Genomic DNA, 13,274 nt, shown 5'->3' on the forward strand with positions numbered 1-13,274 from the left:
ACGATGAGAGAGAAAAAAAGGATCTTTAGAGCCAGTTTAAAGTTTTGTGGAGAGTCGCATATTGCCTAATCCCATCTTTTTTCTTTCTGTATAGGGCTCTGTAAGAATGATAAGCACCATGACGTCAGACTACGCATTGATGTCTTGAAGTATGGGACTACTCCTCTTCAAGGTGGCAAGACAGTGGGACAAGCATTATTTGCCATCTACCCCCGCACTAACCAGCCTCGCATTAATCTGCGTGCTGAACCTTACCAACCATTATACAATTACCAGGGAGTGCTTGCACTTCTACGAGTTGGAGGGGATCATATGGCAATGCACTGTGGACGTCTAGCATACAATGTCTGCTTTCGGGAATACAAACCAATTAAAACTGAGGAGGTTCCCAAACCAGCTACTCCCATACCAGCAAGGTTAAAAGCAAGCAATTCCCAGCCTGGTACCCCCAGACATGAACTCTACCAGCAAAACTATACACAACAAGATTCACCCAGAGCACTTACTTCTATGACCAATGTGTCACACTTGGACACTACAAGATCTGTCCCTTACCACCCCAATACTCCCACACCAAGATCACACCACAATGTCACAGAGCACCTAGGTCTTGGAAAATATAAATCATCAGATGAAGAAGAAGAAGAAGAATATGCATCATCTCCAAGGTTTGATTCACTGCAAGACCAGGTAAGGAATGAGTGCCATGAAATATTAATATTTCTCTTACGTCCTAGAGGATGCTGGGGTCCACATTAGTACCATGGTGTATAGACGGGTCCCTTGGGAGCCATGGGCACTTTAAGAGTTTAATAGTGTGGGCTGACTCCTCCTTCTATGCCTCTCATACCAGACCCAGTTTAGAAAATGTGCCCGGTGGAGTCGGTCACAGCTAGGGGATCTCCTAGGAGTTTTTCTAGTTTTATTGTTTTTTAAAAGAGTTAGGTACAGGGAGGCTGCTGGCAACAGCCTCCCTGCTTGGTGGGACTTAGGGGGGAGTAGGATCCAACCCTAGAGGTTAATGGCTCCTATCTCCGCTGACAGGACACTGAGCTCCTGTGGATGATGATCGCAAGCCCACGAGGCGACCGCTCACTCCCGCAGCACGGCCTCCACCCCCTAACAGAGCCAGAAGATGGAGTGGTGAGTATGATGGCCCCCTGTAGTAGAAGCTTCTGTATCTAGGTTGTCTAAGAAGGTGGTTTTACCTGTCCCTGGTTCCACCGCTTTAAAAGAGCCGGCTGACCGCAAGATTCAGAATACACTCCAATCATTATACACAACTAATGGCGTCGCTTTACGACCCACTATTGCTTGTGCATGGGTTTCTAAGGCCATAGTAAAGTGGTCAGGCACGTTACTAGAGGAATTAGATTCTATGGATAGAAGTGACATTGAATTGTTTTTACGTCACATACAGGATTCTGCAGGTTTCATGGTGGAAGCCATGAAGTACCTTGGACATCTTAATGCGAGAGCTTCTTCCATGGCTGTCTCGGCACGCAGGGGACTCTGGCTGCGCCAATGGTCTGCGGATGCTGAATCCAAGAAAAGTGTGGAGAACCTACCCTTCACAGGCCAGACTCTGTTTGGGGAAGCCTTAGATGCGTGGATCTCCACGGCAACTGCGGGTAAGTCAACTTTTCTTCCCTCTGCTGCATCGCAGACTAGGAAATCTTATCCTACGTCTACAATGCAGTCCTTTCGGACCGCAAAAGTTAAAAGTCCAAACTCCCTTCCACTTTCTTTAGAGGAGGTCGGGGGGAAATATAGAAAACCTGCACCAACAGGTTCCCAGGAACAGAAACCTGGTTCTGCTTCCTAAAAATCCTCGGCATGACGGTGGACCTCCCAGCCTGGAGATCGTACAGGTGGGAGCAAGACTAAGAAATTTCAGTCATGCCTGGGCGACCTTATTCCTGGATCCCTAGGTACAGGATATTGTTACCCAGGTGTACAGACTGGAGTTTCAAGAACTCCCACCTCACAAATTCTTCAAATCAGGCTTACCAGCTTCGCTGACAGAAAGTGCTATCCTACAGGAAGCCATTCAAAAATTGCTAAAGTCAAATGTCATTGTTCCAGTTCCACCTCACGTAACAAACAAGGGTTATTACTCAAACCTGTTTGTGGTACCAAAACCGGATGGTTCGGTCAGGCCAGTATTGAACCTAAAGTCATTGAACCCTTATTTGAGGGAATTCAAATTCAAGATGGAGTCTCTGATCTCAGGTCTGGAGGAGGGGGAATTTCTTGTATCCCTAGATATCAAGGATGCGTACCTTCACATTCCGATCTGGCTGCCTCACCAGGCTTATCTAAGATCTGCGCTACTGGACTGTCACTATCAGTTCCATGCACTGCCGTTTGGCCTCTCCACGGCACCGTGGATGTTCACCAAGGTCATGGCGGAAATGATGCTACTCCCGCCGCAAGCAGGGTGTGAACATAATTCCTTATCTGGACGATCTGCTAATAAAGGCGTCTTCCAGGGAGAACATTGCTCTCTCAACTCAACTACTCCAGGATCATAGATGGATCCTGAATCATCCAAAGTCACATTTGGAGCCGACAAGGAGGCTGTCCTACCTGGGGATGAGCCTCGACACGGAAGTACACAGGGTGTATCTAACGGCGGAGAAAGCGTTGGTGATACAAACAATGGTCCGGAATGTCCTGAAGCCAGCCCGGGTGCATTCGCCTTCTGGGAAAGATGGTTGCCTCCTACGAGGCTCTACAGTACGGAAGATTTCTGTCAGGAATCTGCATTTTCCATCACATCACTGCTGTGGAACTACAGGTTCCAGCAGTTCAGTTCTGTTCCAGTTCTCGTTTTCAGTCCTCTGCAGCCTGGAGTACATAGTGCTTCAACTAACTCACAGCTGATCTGGACACCCAATCCAGCTAGTATCTCCGCCTGCAGTTTGTGTCCAATCACTGCTGGGCAGGTGGTATAACTTCCAGTTTGTGGCTCTCTCACATCGCCTTGGACAACACGTCACATCCCGTGAGCAGGCGGCTCCTGTTTGCAATCCTCTGTCTACAGAGATTTCCTTGTGTATTAGACCTGTGGAACAACAGGTCCCAGCTGTTCAAGTTCTGTTCCTGTTCCCAGTTGTTCCTGTGTTCCTGTGGAACTACAAGTTCCAGCAACCCCTCCAGCTCTCCTGCGACATTCAGTGTGCAAGTTCCTGTGTTCCTGTGGAACTACAAGTTCCAGCAACCACTCCAGCTCTCCGGCTGCATTCAGTGTGTAAGTTCCTGTGTTCCAGTCTCCAGATCCCCGTGTTCCTGGTTACCTGCTTGTTACTCCGTGTTCCTGGTTATCCTACTACAGCTCCGTGGAACTACAAGCATCAGCAATTCCTGCATTCATTTACAGGCTTCACACCAATCTCCAACACAGTGTGCTTCAGCCTCAGCTGTAGAGACTCCATCTCCAGGTGCAGCTCATCACCTCACCTGTGAATCAGCTTGCAAGCTGCCTGTGCTTTCCAATAGCACTGTGAACCCTGCATCAAGTCTTCTTCATCTGCTACCAGGTTTGCTACCATTATCATCACCTCTGCTGGCTCCACGTGTTTATCATCTCTGGTTCCCATACCAGCATATTGCCATAGACTCTCACTGTATTGCCATAGACTCTCACTGTTTTGCCATAGACTCTCACTGTTTTGCCATAGACTCTCAGCTTCCACGCTGCATCATACCCATTGCATTTATTATTGTTTATTTCTCCAAGTATTCCTGCTGCCATATTGTTTTATCTTTCTGCTTAATAAACAACATTGTGCACATGCGCAGGAATCCAATCCAGTATCCTCACTTCTTCCATCCTACCTCCACTGACCCACTAGCGCCCCCTCCGGGGACACAAACCAGACCGAACCTGACAGTTTGTCCAAGGCCCATGGACTCGGATGGTGGTCAGAATGTGGGGTCAGGGGCCTTACAAAATCTGGTCTCCCGTTTGGATGGTCAAGAGGCTGCGCAGCAGCAGATGTTCCAGTTTCTACAGGGAATGTCTATCCGTTTGGATACCTTGCAGCAATCCCTTCCAAGTTCTGTTGTTTCTCCAGTTCCTGTTCAAGTCACTCCTGCTCCAGTCATTTCAACTTTCCCTGCACAATCCGTTCCTGTGGATGGATCTTGCTCAAGTCAGTCCTATGGCAGTCCCTTCACAGCTAACTCTCCTGAGAGAGCGACTTCCTCCTTTGAAAGCTTCAAGACTCCTTTGTTGTCTGCTGTGAACTCTGAACCAATAAGCACTCTTTATCATCTATTGGAACAACTTCAAAGTCTTCTAACAAAAATCATTCCAATGATGCCAGAAATCCTGGGTGGTGCTTTAAACGCAGTGAAGAGTACTGCTCAAAGTATTGAGACTAGTGCGACCTCCGTGTCAACTTTTCTTCAAGCTAAAGTCTCTTCTCCTATGCAGAGAGAGGGCAGATTCCAGAGCTACCCGCGCTCCAAACTCACGGAAGCTGAACGCCGGCATCGCAGGCAGCTTCACCTCTGCTTTTACTGTGGGAGTTCTAGTCATCTTATTAAGGACTGTTCCTTCCGCAACTCAAAAGTTGGTGACAGGTCTCAACATCACAGAGTTTTCACCTGCAAACCTTCCAACGTATCCTCTACAGTTTCAAGTTCCTTTACCCCGGACAGGAGTGTCCAAAAAGTATACGATTGGGGTCCTGTGACAAATAGACCCAATCCCAAGTTCAGAAATCAACAGAGACTATCTACGTTACCCATAACTAAAATAGTTTCTGTGCCTACAGCCCGAGAAGGGGCATCTGTGCCTACAGCCCGAGAAGGGGCATCTGTGCCTACAGCCCGAGAAGGGGCATCTGTGCCTACAGCCCGAGAAGGGGCATCTGTGCCTACAGCCCGAGAAGGGGCATCTGTGCCTACAGCCCGAGAAGGGGCATCTGTGCCTACAGCCCGAGAAGGGGCATCTGTGCCTACAGCCCGAGAAGGGGCATCTGTGCCTACAGCCCGAGAAGGGGCATCTGTGCCTACAGCCCGAGAAGGGGCGTCTGTGTCTACAGCCCCAGGTGGGGCATCTGTGTCTACAGCCCCAGGTGGGGCATCTGATGTTCAGGTTCCAGAAGTGGCATCCGGGCATGCAGCTCAAAGAAGTGTGTCTGATCTATTAACCCCAGGAGGGGTCTTTGGAGTTTCAGCCTCAAGTGAGGAATCCAGGGCCAAGATCCCAGGAGGAATTCTTAAAGCCACAGATACAGACATGAACTTTTGTTTGCCAACTTCAGAGAGTGCTACCAGCTCAGTACCACTCCAAAAGGGATCATCAGAACATCCGGATTCTGTCTATACAGAGTCAAGTGTCAACGGACCTAGCTCGGTTCCAGCCGATTCCAGTCTCTTCATATCAAATCCGGTTCCAGCCGGTTCAAGCTTATCTGGACCCAATCCGGTCCCATCCGTCTGTCCAGATCAGTCTCCACTGGTTCCAGCCAGCCTGAGTGGCTCCAATGATGGGCTACCTCCTTCGGTTCCAGCCGATTCCAGAATCCTCAGATCAAATCCGGTCCTATCCGTCGGTCCGAGGACTCCACCGGTTTCTGCCGCTTCAAGCTCTTCCGGACCCAATCTGGTCCCATCCGTCTGTCCGGATCAGCCTCCTTCGGTTCCAGCCGATTCCAGTCTCTTCGGATCAAATCCGGTCCTATCCGTCAGTCCGAAGACTCCTCCGGTTCCAGCCGGTTCAAGCTCTTCTGGACCCAATCTGGTCCCATCCGTCTGTCCAGATCAGCCTCCTTCGGTTCAAGTCAATTCAAATAGTCCTGTACAAGTTCCAGGTCCATCCATTTGTCTAAAGTTGCCATCGGTCCCTACCGATTCCAGTTCCTCTGAACCCGGTGTGGTTCTCTCCGGTGCTTCAAGTAAACAACTCCTGTCGCTATGTCCAGAGTCTACAGTTCTTGCAGATGTTGCAGTTGCCTCAACCCAGATGGAGGCTCTACGCATCTCACCCCAAGATGAAGCTTCTAGCGTTCTGTCAACCTCAGCAGAGAATTCCCGTCAGTCAATCCAGGAGATGACGTCCTCTCTCCACCCTCGAGCATTTCAAGTTGATTCTACTCCTGCTTTTGAATGCTTATTCCAGTCCTCAACTCTCAAGTGTCCTACATTGTCTTCCGAGACTTCATCTGACATTCAGCCTTCCAAGTGTCCACCAGATACAAAAGCTCCAGTCTACTTTGATGGTGACTATGCTCAGTTTCGTGCAGTGGCGAGCCAATACCTCGCTTTTACTGAGTCTGAACCTTCAGTGACTATTTCTCCAGCCAATGCAATCAGATACTTCCTCCTGTTCTTCAAAGGTAGAGCACTGGACTGGGCGAATCCTCTCATTGAATCTAAAGATCCGCTACTGAGTGATCTTCCCGCTTTCTGCGAAGCCGTAAAACAGGAGTTAGCTCCAAAGTTTATGCATTCAGAGTCATCTGGGCATTCTGGCCAATTTGTCAACAGTTTGTCTACTGCTAAATCCTCTCCAACATCTCTGTCTGTGCAAGATCAGGATACATTAGACCAAGCTATTAAAGATTTCCAAGCTGTAAAGTCAAGACAAGGTTCTCAGACTTCAGATTTGAAAGTTGCATATACTCCCGTGTCTCCATCCTACAGCAACACTTCTGGAAGTATTGACTCCCCGGATTCAACATCTGATCAGTCTTCCAGTTCTCAGTTTTTCGACTCAACTCCTTCCAAACATGAACAGGTTCTGTTGCATCAATGTATCAGAGATTTCAAGAATTACAAGAATTGGAGAGCTCAAAAACCAGCTCAAAGTCTACCATCTGTTGATGTAAGTGTTAGCTATGCCTTTTCCCAGGAAGTAAATTCTGTCTCAAATGACCATGAATGGTCTACTTGTTCTGACGGGGAAAATCTGTCTTCTGAAGATGAAAGTTGGGAAGACTTTTGAGGACCTCTGCTTTTGTGTATTTCTAAGTTCTTTTTCAAGGTTCCTCCAAGTTCCAGCGTGGGTGTTCGGTGCCCACCCATAAAAGGGGGGGTACTGTCAGGAATCTGCATTTTCCATCACATCACTGCTGTGGAACTACAGGTTCCAGCAGTTCAGTTCTGTTCCAGTTCTCGTTTTCAGTCCTCTGCAGCCTGGAGTACATAGTGCTTCAACTAACTCACAGCTGATCTGGACACCCAATCCAGCTAGTATCTCCGCCTGCAGTTTGTGTCCAATCACTGCTGGGCAGGTGGTATAACTTCCAGTTTGTGGCTCTCTCACATCGCCTTGGACAACACGTCACATCCCGTGAGCAGGTGGCTCCTGTTTGCAATCCTCTGTCTACAGAGATTTCCTTGTGTATTAGACCTGTGGAACAACAGGTCCCAGCTGTTCAAGTTCTGTTCCTGTTCCCAGTTGTTCCTGTGTTCCTGTGGAACTACAAGTTCCAGCAACCCCTCCAGCTCTCCTGCGACATTCAGTGTGCAAGTTCCTGTGTTCCTGTGGAACTACAAGTTCCAGCAACCACTCCAGCTCTCCGGCTGCATTCAGTGTGTAAGTTCCTGTGTTCCAGTCTCCAGATCCCCGTGTTCCTGGTTACCTGCTTGTTACTCCGTGTTCCTGGTTATCCTACTACAGCTCCGTGGAACTACAAGCATCAGCAATTCCTGCATTCATTTACAGGCTTCACACCAATCTCCAACACAGTGTGCTTCAGCCTCAGCTGTAGAGACTCCATCTCCAGGTGCAGCTCATCACCTCACCTGTGAATCAGCTTGCAAGCTGCCTGTGCTTTCCAATAGCACTGTGAACCCTGCATCAAGTCTTCTTCATCTGCTACCAGGTTTGCTACCATTATCATCACCTCTGCTGGCTCCACGTGTTTATCATCTCTGGTTCCCATACCAGCATATTGCCATAGACTCTCACTGTATTGCCATAGACTCTCACTGTTTTGCCATAGACTCTCACTGTTTTGCCATAGACTCTCAGCTTCCACGCTGCATCATACCCATTGCATTTATTATTGTTTATTTCTCCAAGTATTCCTGCTGCCATATTGTTTTATCTTTCTGCTTAATAAACAACATTGTGCACATGCGCAGGAATCCAATCCAGTATCCTCACTTCTTCCATCCTACCTCCACTGACCCACTAGCGCCCCCTCCGGGGACACAAACCAGACCGAACCTGACAATTTCATGTACGGTCCTTCCAACTAGATCTCCTGGACAAATGGTCAGGATCTCATCTTCACATGCACCAGAGGATACGTCTGTCGCCGAAAGCCAGAATCTCGCTCCTCTGGTGGCTGCAAACTTCTCACCTACTAGGGGGCCGCAGATTTTGGATTCAGAATTGGATCCTTCTAACCACGGATGCAAGTCTCAGAGGTTGGGGTGCAGTCAACTTCCAAGGAAGGTGGTCAAGTCTGGAATCCATCCTTCCGATAAACATGTGTACAACAGTCTTCTACAAGCAGCACATCTTCTGAAAGATCAGGCCATTCAGGTTCAGTCGTACAATGTAATGACAGTGGCCTACATAAACCGACAGGGCGGAACGAAGGGCAGAGCTGCAAAGTCAGAGGTAACATGAATCATCCTCTGGGCAGAAAAACATGCAGTGGTGCTGTCACCAATCTTCATTCCAGGAGTGGACAACTGGGAAGCGGACTTCCTCAGCAGACATGATCTCCTTCCAGGAGAGTGAGGCCCCCACCCGGTACTGTTCCAGGTCAAGAGACCCACAGGCAGTGGCGGTGGACGCCCTGGTGACTCCGTGGGTGTTCAAGTCAGTAAAGTGTTCCCTCCACGTCCACTCATCCCAAGGATTCTCAAACCAATAAAAAGAGCAAGAGTTCAGGCGATCCTCATTGCTCCGGACTGGCCAAGAAGGGCTTGGTACGCGGATCTTCTGGGGTTACTGCTGGAAGATCCGAGGCCTCTTTCTCTTCGCCAGGACCTTCTGCAACAGGGGCCGTTCGCTTATCAAGACTTACCATGGCTACGTTTGACGGCATGGAGGTTGAACACCAGATCTTAGCTCGGAAGGGTATTCTGAACAAGGGGGCAGATGTATTATCCTGGAGAAGGCACAAGGAAGTGATAAACCAGTGATATGTGCAAGGTGATAAAGGCAGCAGCCAATCAGATCCTAACTGTTAATTTACATATTGGAGCTGATTGGCTGGTGCCTTTATCACCTTGCACATATCACTGGTTTATCACTTTCTTATGCCTTCTCCAGGATAATACATCTGCCCCAAGGTTATTCCTACTCTGATACAGGCTAGGAAAGGAGTAACGTCTAAAAATTACAATCAAATTTGGAAAAACTACGTGTCTTGGTGTGAATCCAAGAAGTTTCCTACGGTGGAGTTTCAACTAGGGTGGTTTCTCCTTTTTCTGCAAGCAGCTGTGGATGTGGGCCTATGCTTGGGCCCCATAAAAGTCCAGAATTCGGCCTTGTCCATTTTCTTCCAGAAACAATTGGCTGCCCTCCCTGAGGTTCAGACATTCTTGAAAGGGGTTCTGCATATCCAGCCTCCCTTTTTGCCTCCTACGGCACCTTGGGATCTTAATGTGGTGCTGCAGTTCCTGCAGTCAGATTGGTTTGAGCCTTTACAGGAAGTTGATGTCAAGTTTCTTACTTGGAAGGCGATCACACTGTGGCATTAGCATCTGCTAGACGTGTGTCAGAAGTGGGGGCATTGTCCTGCAAGAGCCTCTACTTGATTTTCCATGAAGATAGAGCTGAGCTCAGGACAAGTCAGCAAAGGTTGTGTCGGCTTTTCATATCAACCAACCTATTGTTGTGCCAGTGGCTACTGACTACTCCATTACCTCAAAGTCCTTGGATGTTGTGAGGGCTTTGAAGATTTATGTGAAGAGAACTTCTCGTCACAGAAAATCGGACGCTCTGTTTGTCCTTTATAATCCCCATAAGGTGGGGTGTCCTGCTTCTAAGCAGACGATTTCTCGCTGGATCAGGTTTACTATCCAGCATGCTTATTCTACGGCAGGATTGCCGTGTCCAAAATCTGTTAAGACCCAATCTACTCGTAAAGTGGGTGCTTCCTGGGCGGCTACCCGGGGTGTCTCGGCTTTACAACTTTGCCGAGCGGATACTTGGTCAGGGTCGAACACGTTTGCTAAGTTCGACAAGTTCGATACTTTGACCTCTGAGGACCTTAAGTTTGGTCAATTGGTTCTGCAGGAGCCTCCGCACTCTCCCTCCCGTACTGGGAGCTTTGGTACATCCCCATGGTATTAATGTGGACCCCAGCATCCTTTTAGGATGTAAGAGAAAATAGGATTTTAATTACCTACCGGTAAATCCTTTTCTCGTAGTCCGTAGAGAATGCTGGGTGCCCGCTCAGCGCTTCGTTTTCCTGCAGTTGTTACTTGGTCAGTACTACATTGTTACTTGGTTAAGTACTGTTATTCAGCCGTTGCTGACATGTTTCAAGCTGGTTAGCTTGGTTTTCTGTTGTTATGAGTGAGCTGGTGTGAATCTTACCACTATCTGTGTATTTTCTTCTCTCAAAGTATGTCCGTCTCCTTGGGCACAGTTTCTATACTGGGTCTGGTAGGAGGGGCATAGAGGGAGGAGCCAGTCCACACTATTAAACTCTTAAAGTGCCCATGGCTCCCAAGGGACCCGTCTATACCCCATGGTACTAATGTGGACCCCAGCATCCTCTACGGACTACGAGAAAAGGATTTACCGGTAGGTAATTAAAATCCTATTATTTATTCCAGAGACTATTTTGCACCCGATCATCAGTCCCTCAGCATTTGTATCAGCCATATATTTGCTCACATCAGCTTTTTATATAATGTACGATACTGTACATAGCGCATTGCTTTTATTTATCTTACACAGATGTAAGATAAATATTTTTTTATTGCTGACCTTTCCGTACTGTATAGTGAGTGTTCATACTGTACTTGCGAGTGATGCCTAATGCCTCTTTCACACAACCACTGCCTCACCTGCTATAGGCTTTTCACTCCAGAGTTTTGACTATAAAAATGTTCTTTGTATTGTTCATATACTTTATATGGTCAAAACTCTGGCATATATTGGAGCATGAAAGGAAATGCTCTGTCTCAACTCACCGCACGTCACTGGTTTCAAGCCACTGTGACTCGGCTTAAAACCAGTGGTCAGTGACATGGGTTATGGACACGGGACTGTGCACTGAAAGGGGTATTAGATATTCTTAAGCCGGACAACCATATGTATATCTGATTGTAGAGATCTCTGGAATGCAGCCTACTTTTATCCTGTTTGCATCAGTTCACTGCCTTATTGTATATATGTTATAACTATTCAAAGAGCATTTGCACTACAGGTTTTCATGAAAGGTGGACTAACTACCACTGGTGGTAACTCATCCTCCAATAACAGAAACTAGGACCACTGTGATGTGCAACAGGTTTGAAAGTGTGCCATGAAATATTTTTCTAATTTCAAATTTGACCACAAAAATGTGCACATTTTGCCAGCTAAATTCAGCCATAAGTGTTCCCAGTCCTTCCCTAATGGTCCCACACAGCAGGATGGATTCACTACATTATATAGAAAATAAATTTGGTGACATGAATTACACATATAGTCTGGAAATGCAAATTCCATTTTTTAACAATCGTACAACGGTTTTGCAGATTTTCAGTGTTGCGTTACACACAAGGATTGCATTATACTACATGGGTCAAGTCACATTATTATGACCACCAGCTAATAGCGCGAATACCCACCGTGTGCAGCATGGACACCAGCTTAACTAGCTGAACTGTCATTTTAGACACATGTTTGATGGTGAGCTGCTCCATTATAGCGTGTCGGTCGGCCTTTACGCACCTTCGTAGCTGACATTCACCTCTCACATCAATGGCACATGGTGCTCCTCAGTTTCCACGTTGGTTATTTGCAGTGGTGCCATTTGTCCAGTCACGATACACCTTCACCACAGCAGCACACAAACAGTTCACAAACTGCGCTGTTTCAGAAATACTGCCAGCCCTGGCCCGAAATTTGATAATCATACCTTTTTACAACTCGGATAAATCGCCCCTTTTGCTCATAACAGCAACAAGTGATATGTATTTTATTTATTTATTTATAGTTTCTTATATAGTGCTGCATATTCCGCTGCACTTTACAATTGGAATCAACAGTGATAAGACAAACTGAGTAATAACAGACAAACATAAAGGTAGGAAGGCCCTGTTTGCCAGCTTACAGTCTATATGGAAATAGGAAGGATACACAAGGATAGGCTCTACCTATAGCAGGGGTGGGGAACCTTTGGCTCTCAGCTGTTGTTGAACTACACATACCAGCATGCCCTGCTATAGGTTTGCTATTTGGCCATGCTAAAACTGTTGCATGGCATGCTGGGATGTGTAGTTCAACAACAGCTGGCGGACCGCAGGTTCCCCATCCCTGATCTATAGCATAGCATTCACCAGATTGCATAGACAGTCCTGATGGGATTTTAATTAGATATGAATGCTTCTAAAGGTTATGTGGGCAGTTCAGGAATTTGATAGGCTCGCCTGAATAGGTTAGTTTTCAGGGAATTATTGAAAGTTTGGAGACTAGAGGAGAGTCTTATTGTGCATGGGAGGGCATTCCATAGGGTTGGTGCTGGCCGATGTAGATGCAGATAGCCTATTGCACACCTTATATACCCATCAAGTCAGCATACCCACCAAGTCAGCGCGCGACACATGACGCAATTCATGGGCTACGTGCTGCAGACATCAAATGTGGGAGGTCATCATAATAATGCACCTCAACTATCTAGTTGACCCACTTCAACTAGGCAGAAAATGCTGATGTCAGACGATAGCAAAGTGTTCATTAGGCTGACGTTTACAATGTCAGTTATGATGGTGACATTGTTAAAACATCAACATGCAACATTTTCATAAGGGTCAGGCGGTGGAAGGGTTTAGGCATGGCCATCATACAAGCATTGTAGGCCCTGGGCAAAGTAGTGCACTGTGGCCCCTACACACCCATTCACAAGAATCATAACTTACCCTGCAGTTCTGCGCCCTCTCTTTAGACGCTTTCATACAGTGAATGGCTACCAACACTCTGATTGGTGTATAGCTCCAGCCATCCACCAATTAGAATGCTGACAGCCAATCACTGTCTGGCTGCAGACTGGGAGGGTTAGATGGGGGGAGGTTAGGGTCAGGCACTAGGGGTAGAGTTAGGGATAGGGGAGAAACACTCACTGCAGCACTAGAGCATCAAA

General features: G+C 47.3%; 1 protein-coding gene across 1 annotated transcript in view; it reads left to right on the forward strand.

Moving 5' to 3' along the window:
• Nucleotides 1–13,274, forward strand: part of CCDC33 (coiled-coil domain containing 33) — a 171,835-nt gene that overhangs the window by 3,570 nt on the left and 154,991 nt on the right. Inside the window, exon 2 of the mRNA XM_063926453.1 lies at nt 95–690. Coding sequence (XP_063782523.1) covers nt 95–690 — 596 coding nt within the window. The remainder of the gene's footprint in view (nt 1–94; nt 691–13,274) is intronic.

This window comes from Pseudophryne corroboree, chromosome 6, assembly GCF_028390025.1.
Source record: "Pseudophryne corroboree isolate aPseCor3 chromosome 6, aPseCor3.hap2, whole genome shotgun sequence".
Classification (NCBI taxonomy): Eukaryota; Metazoa; Chordata; class Amphibia; order Anura; family Myobatrachidae; genus Pseudophryne; species Pseudophryne corroboree.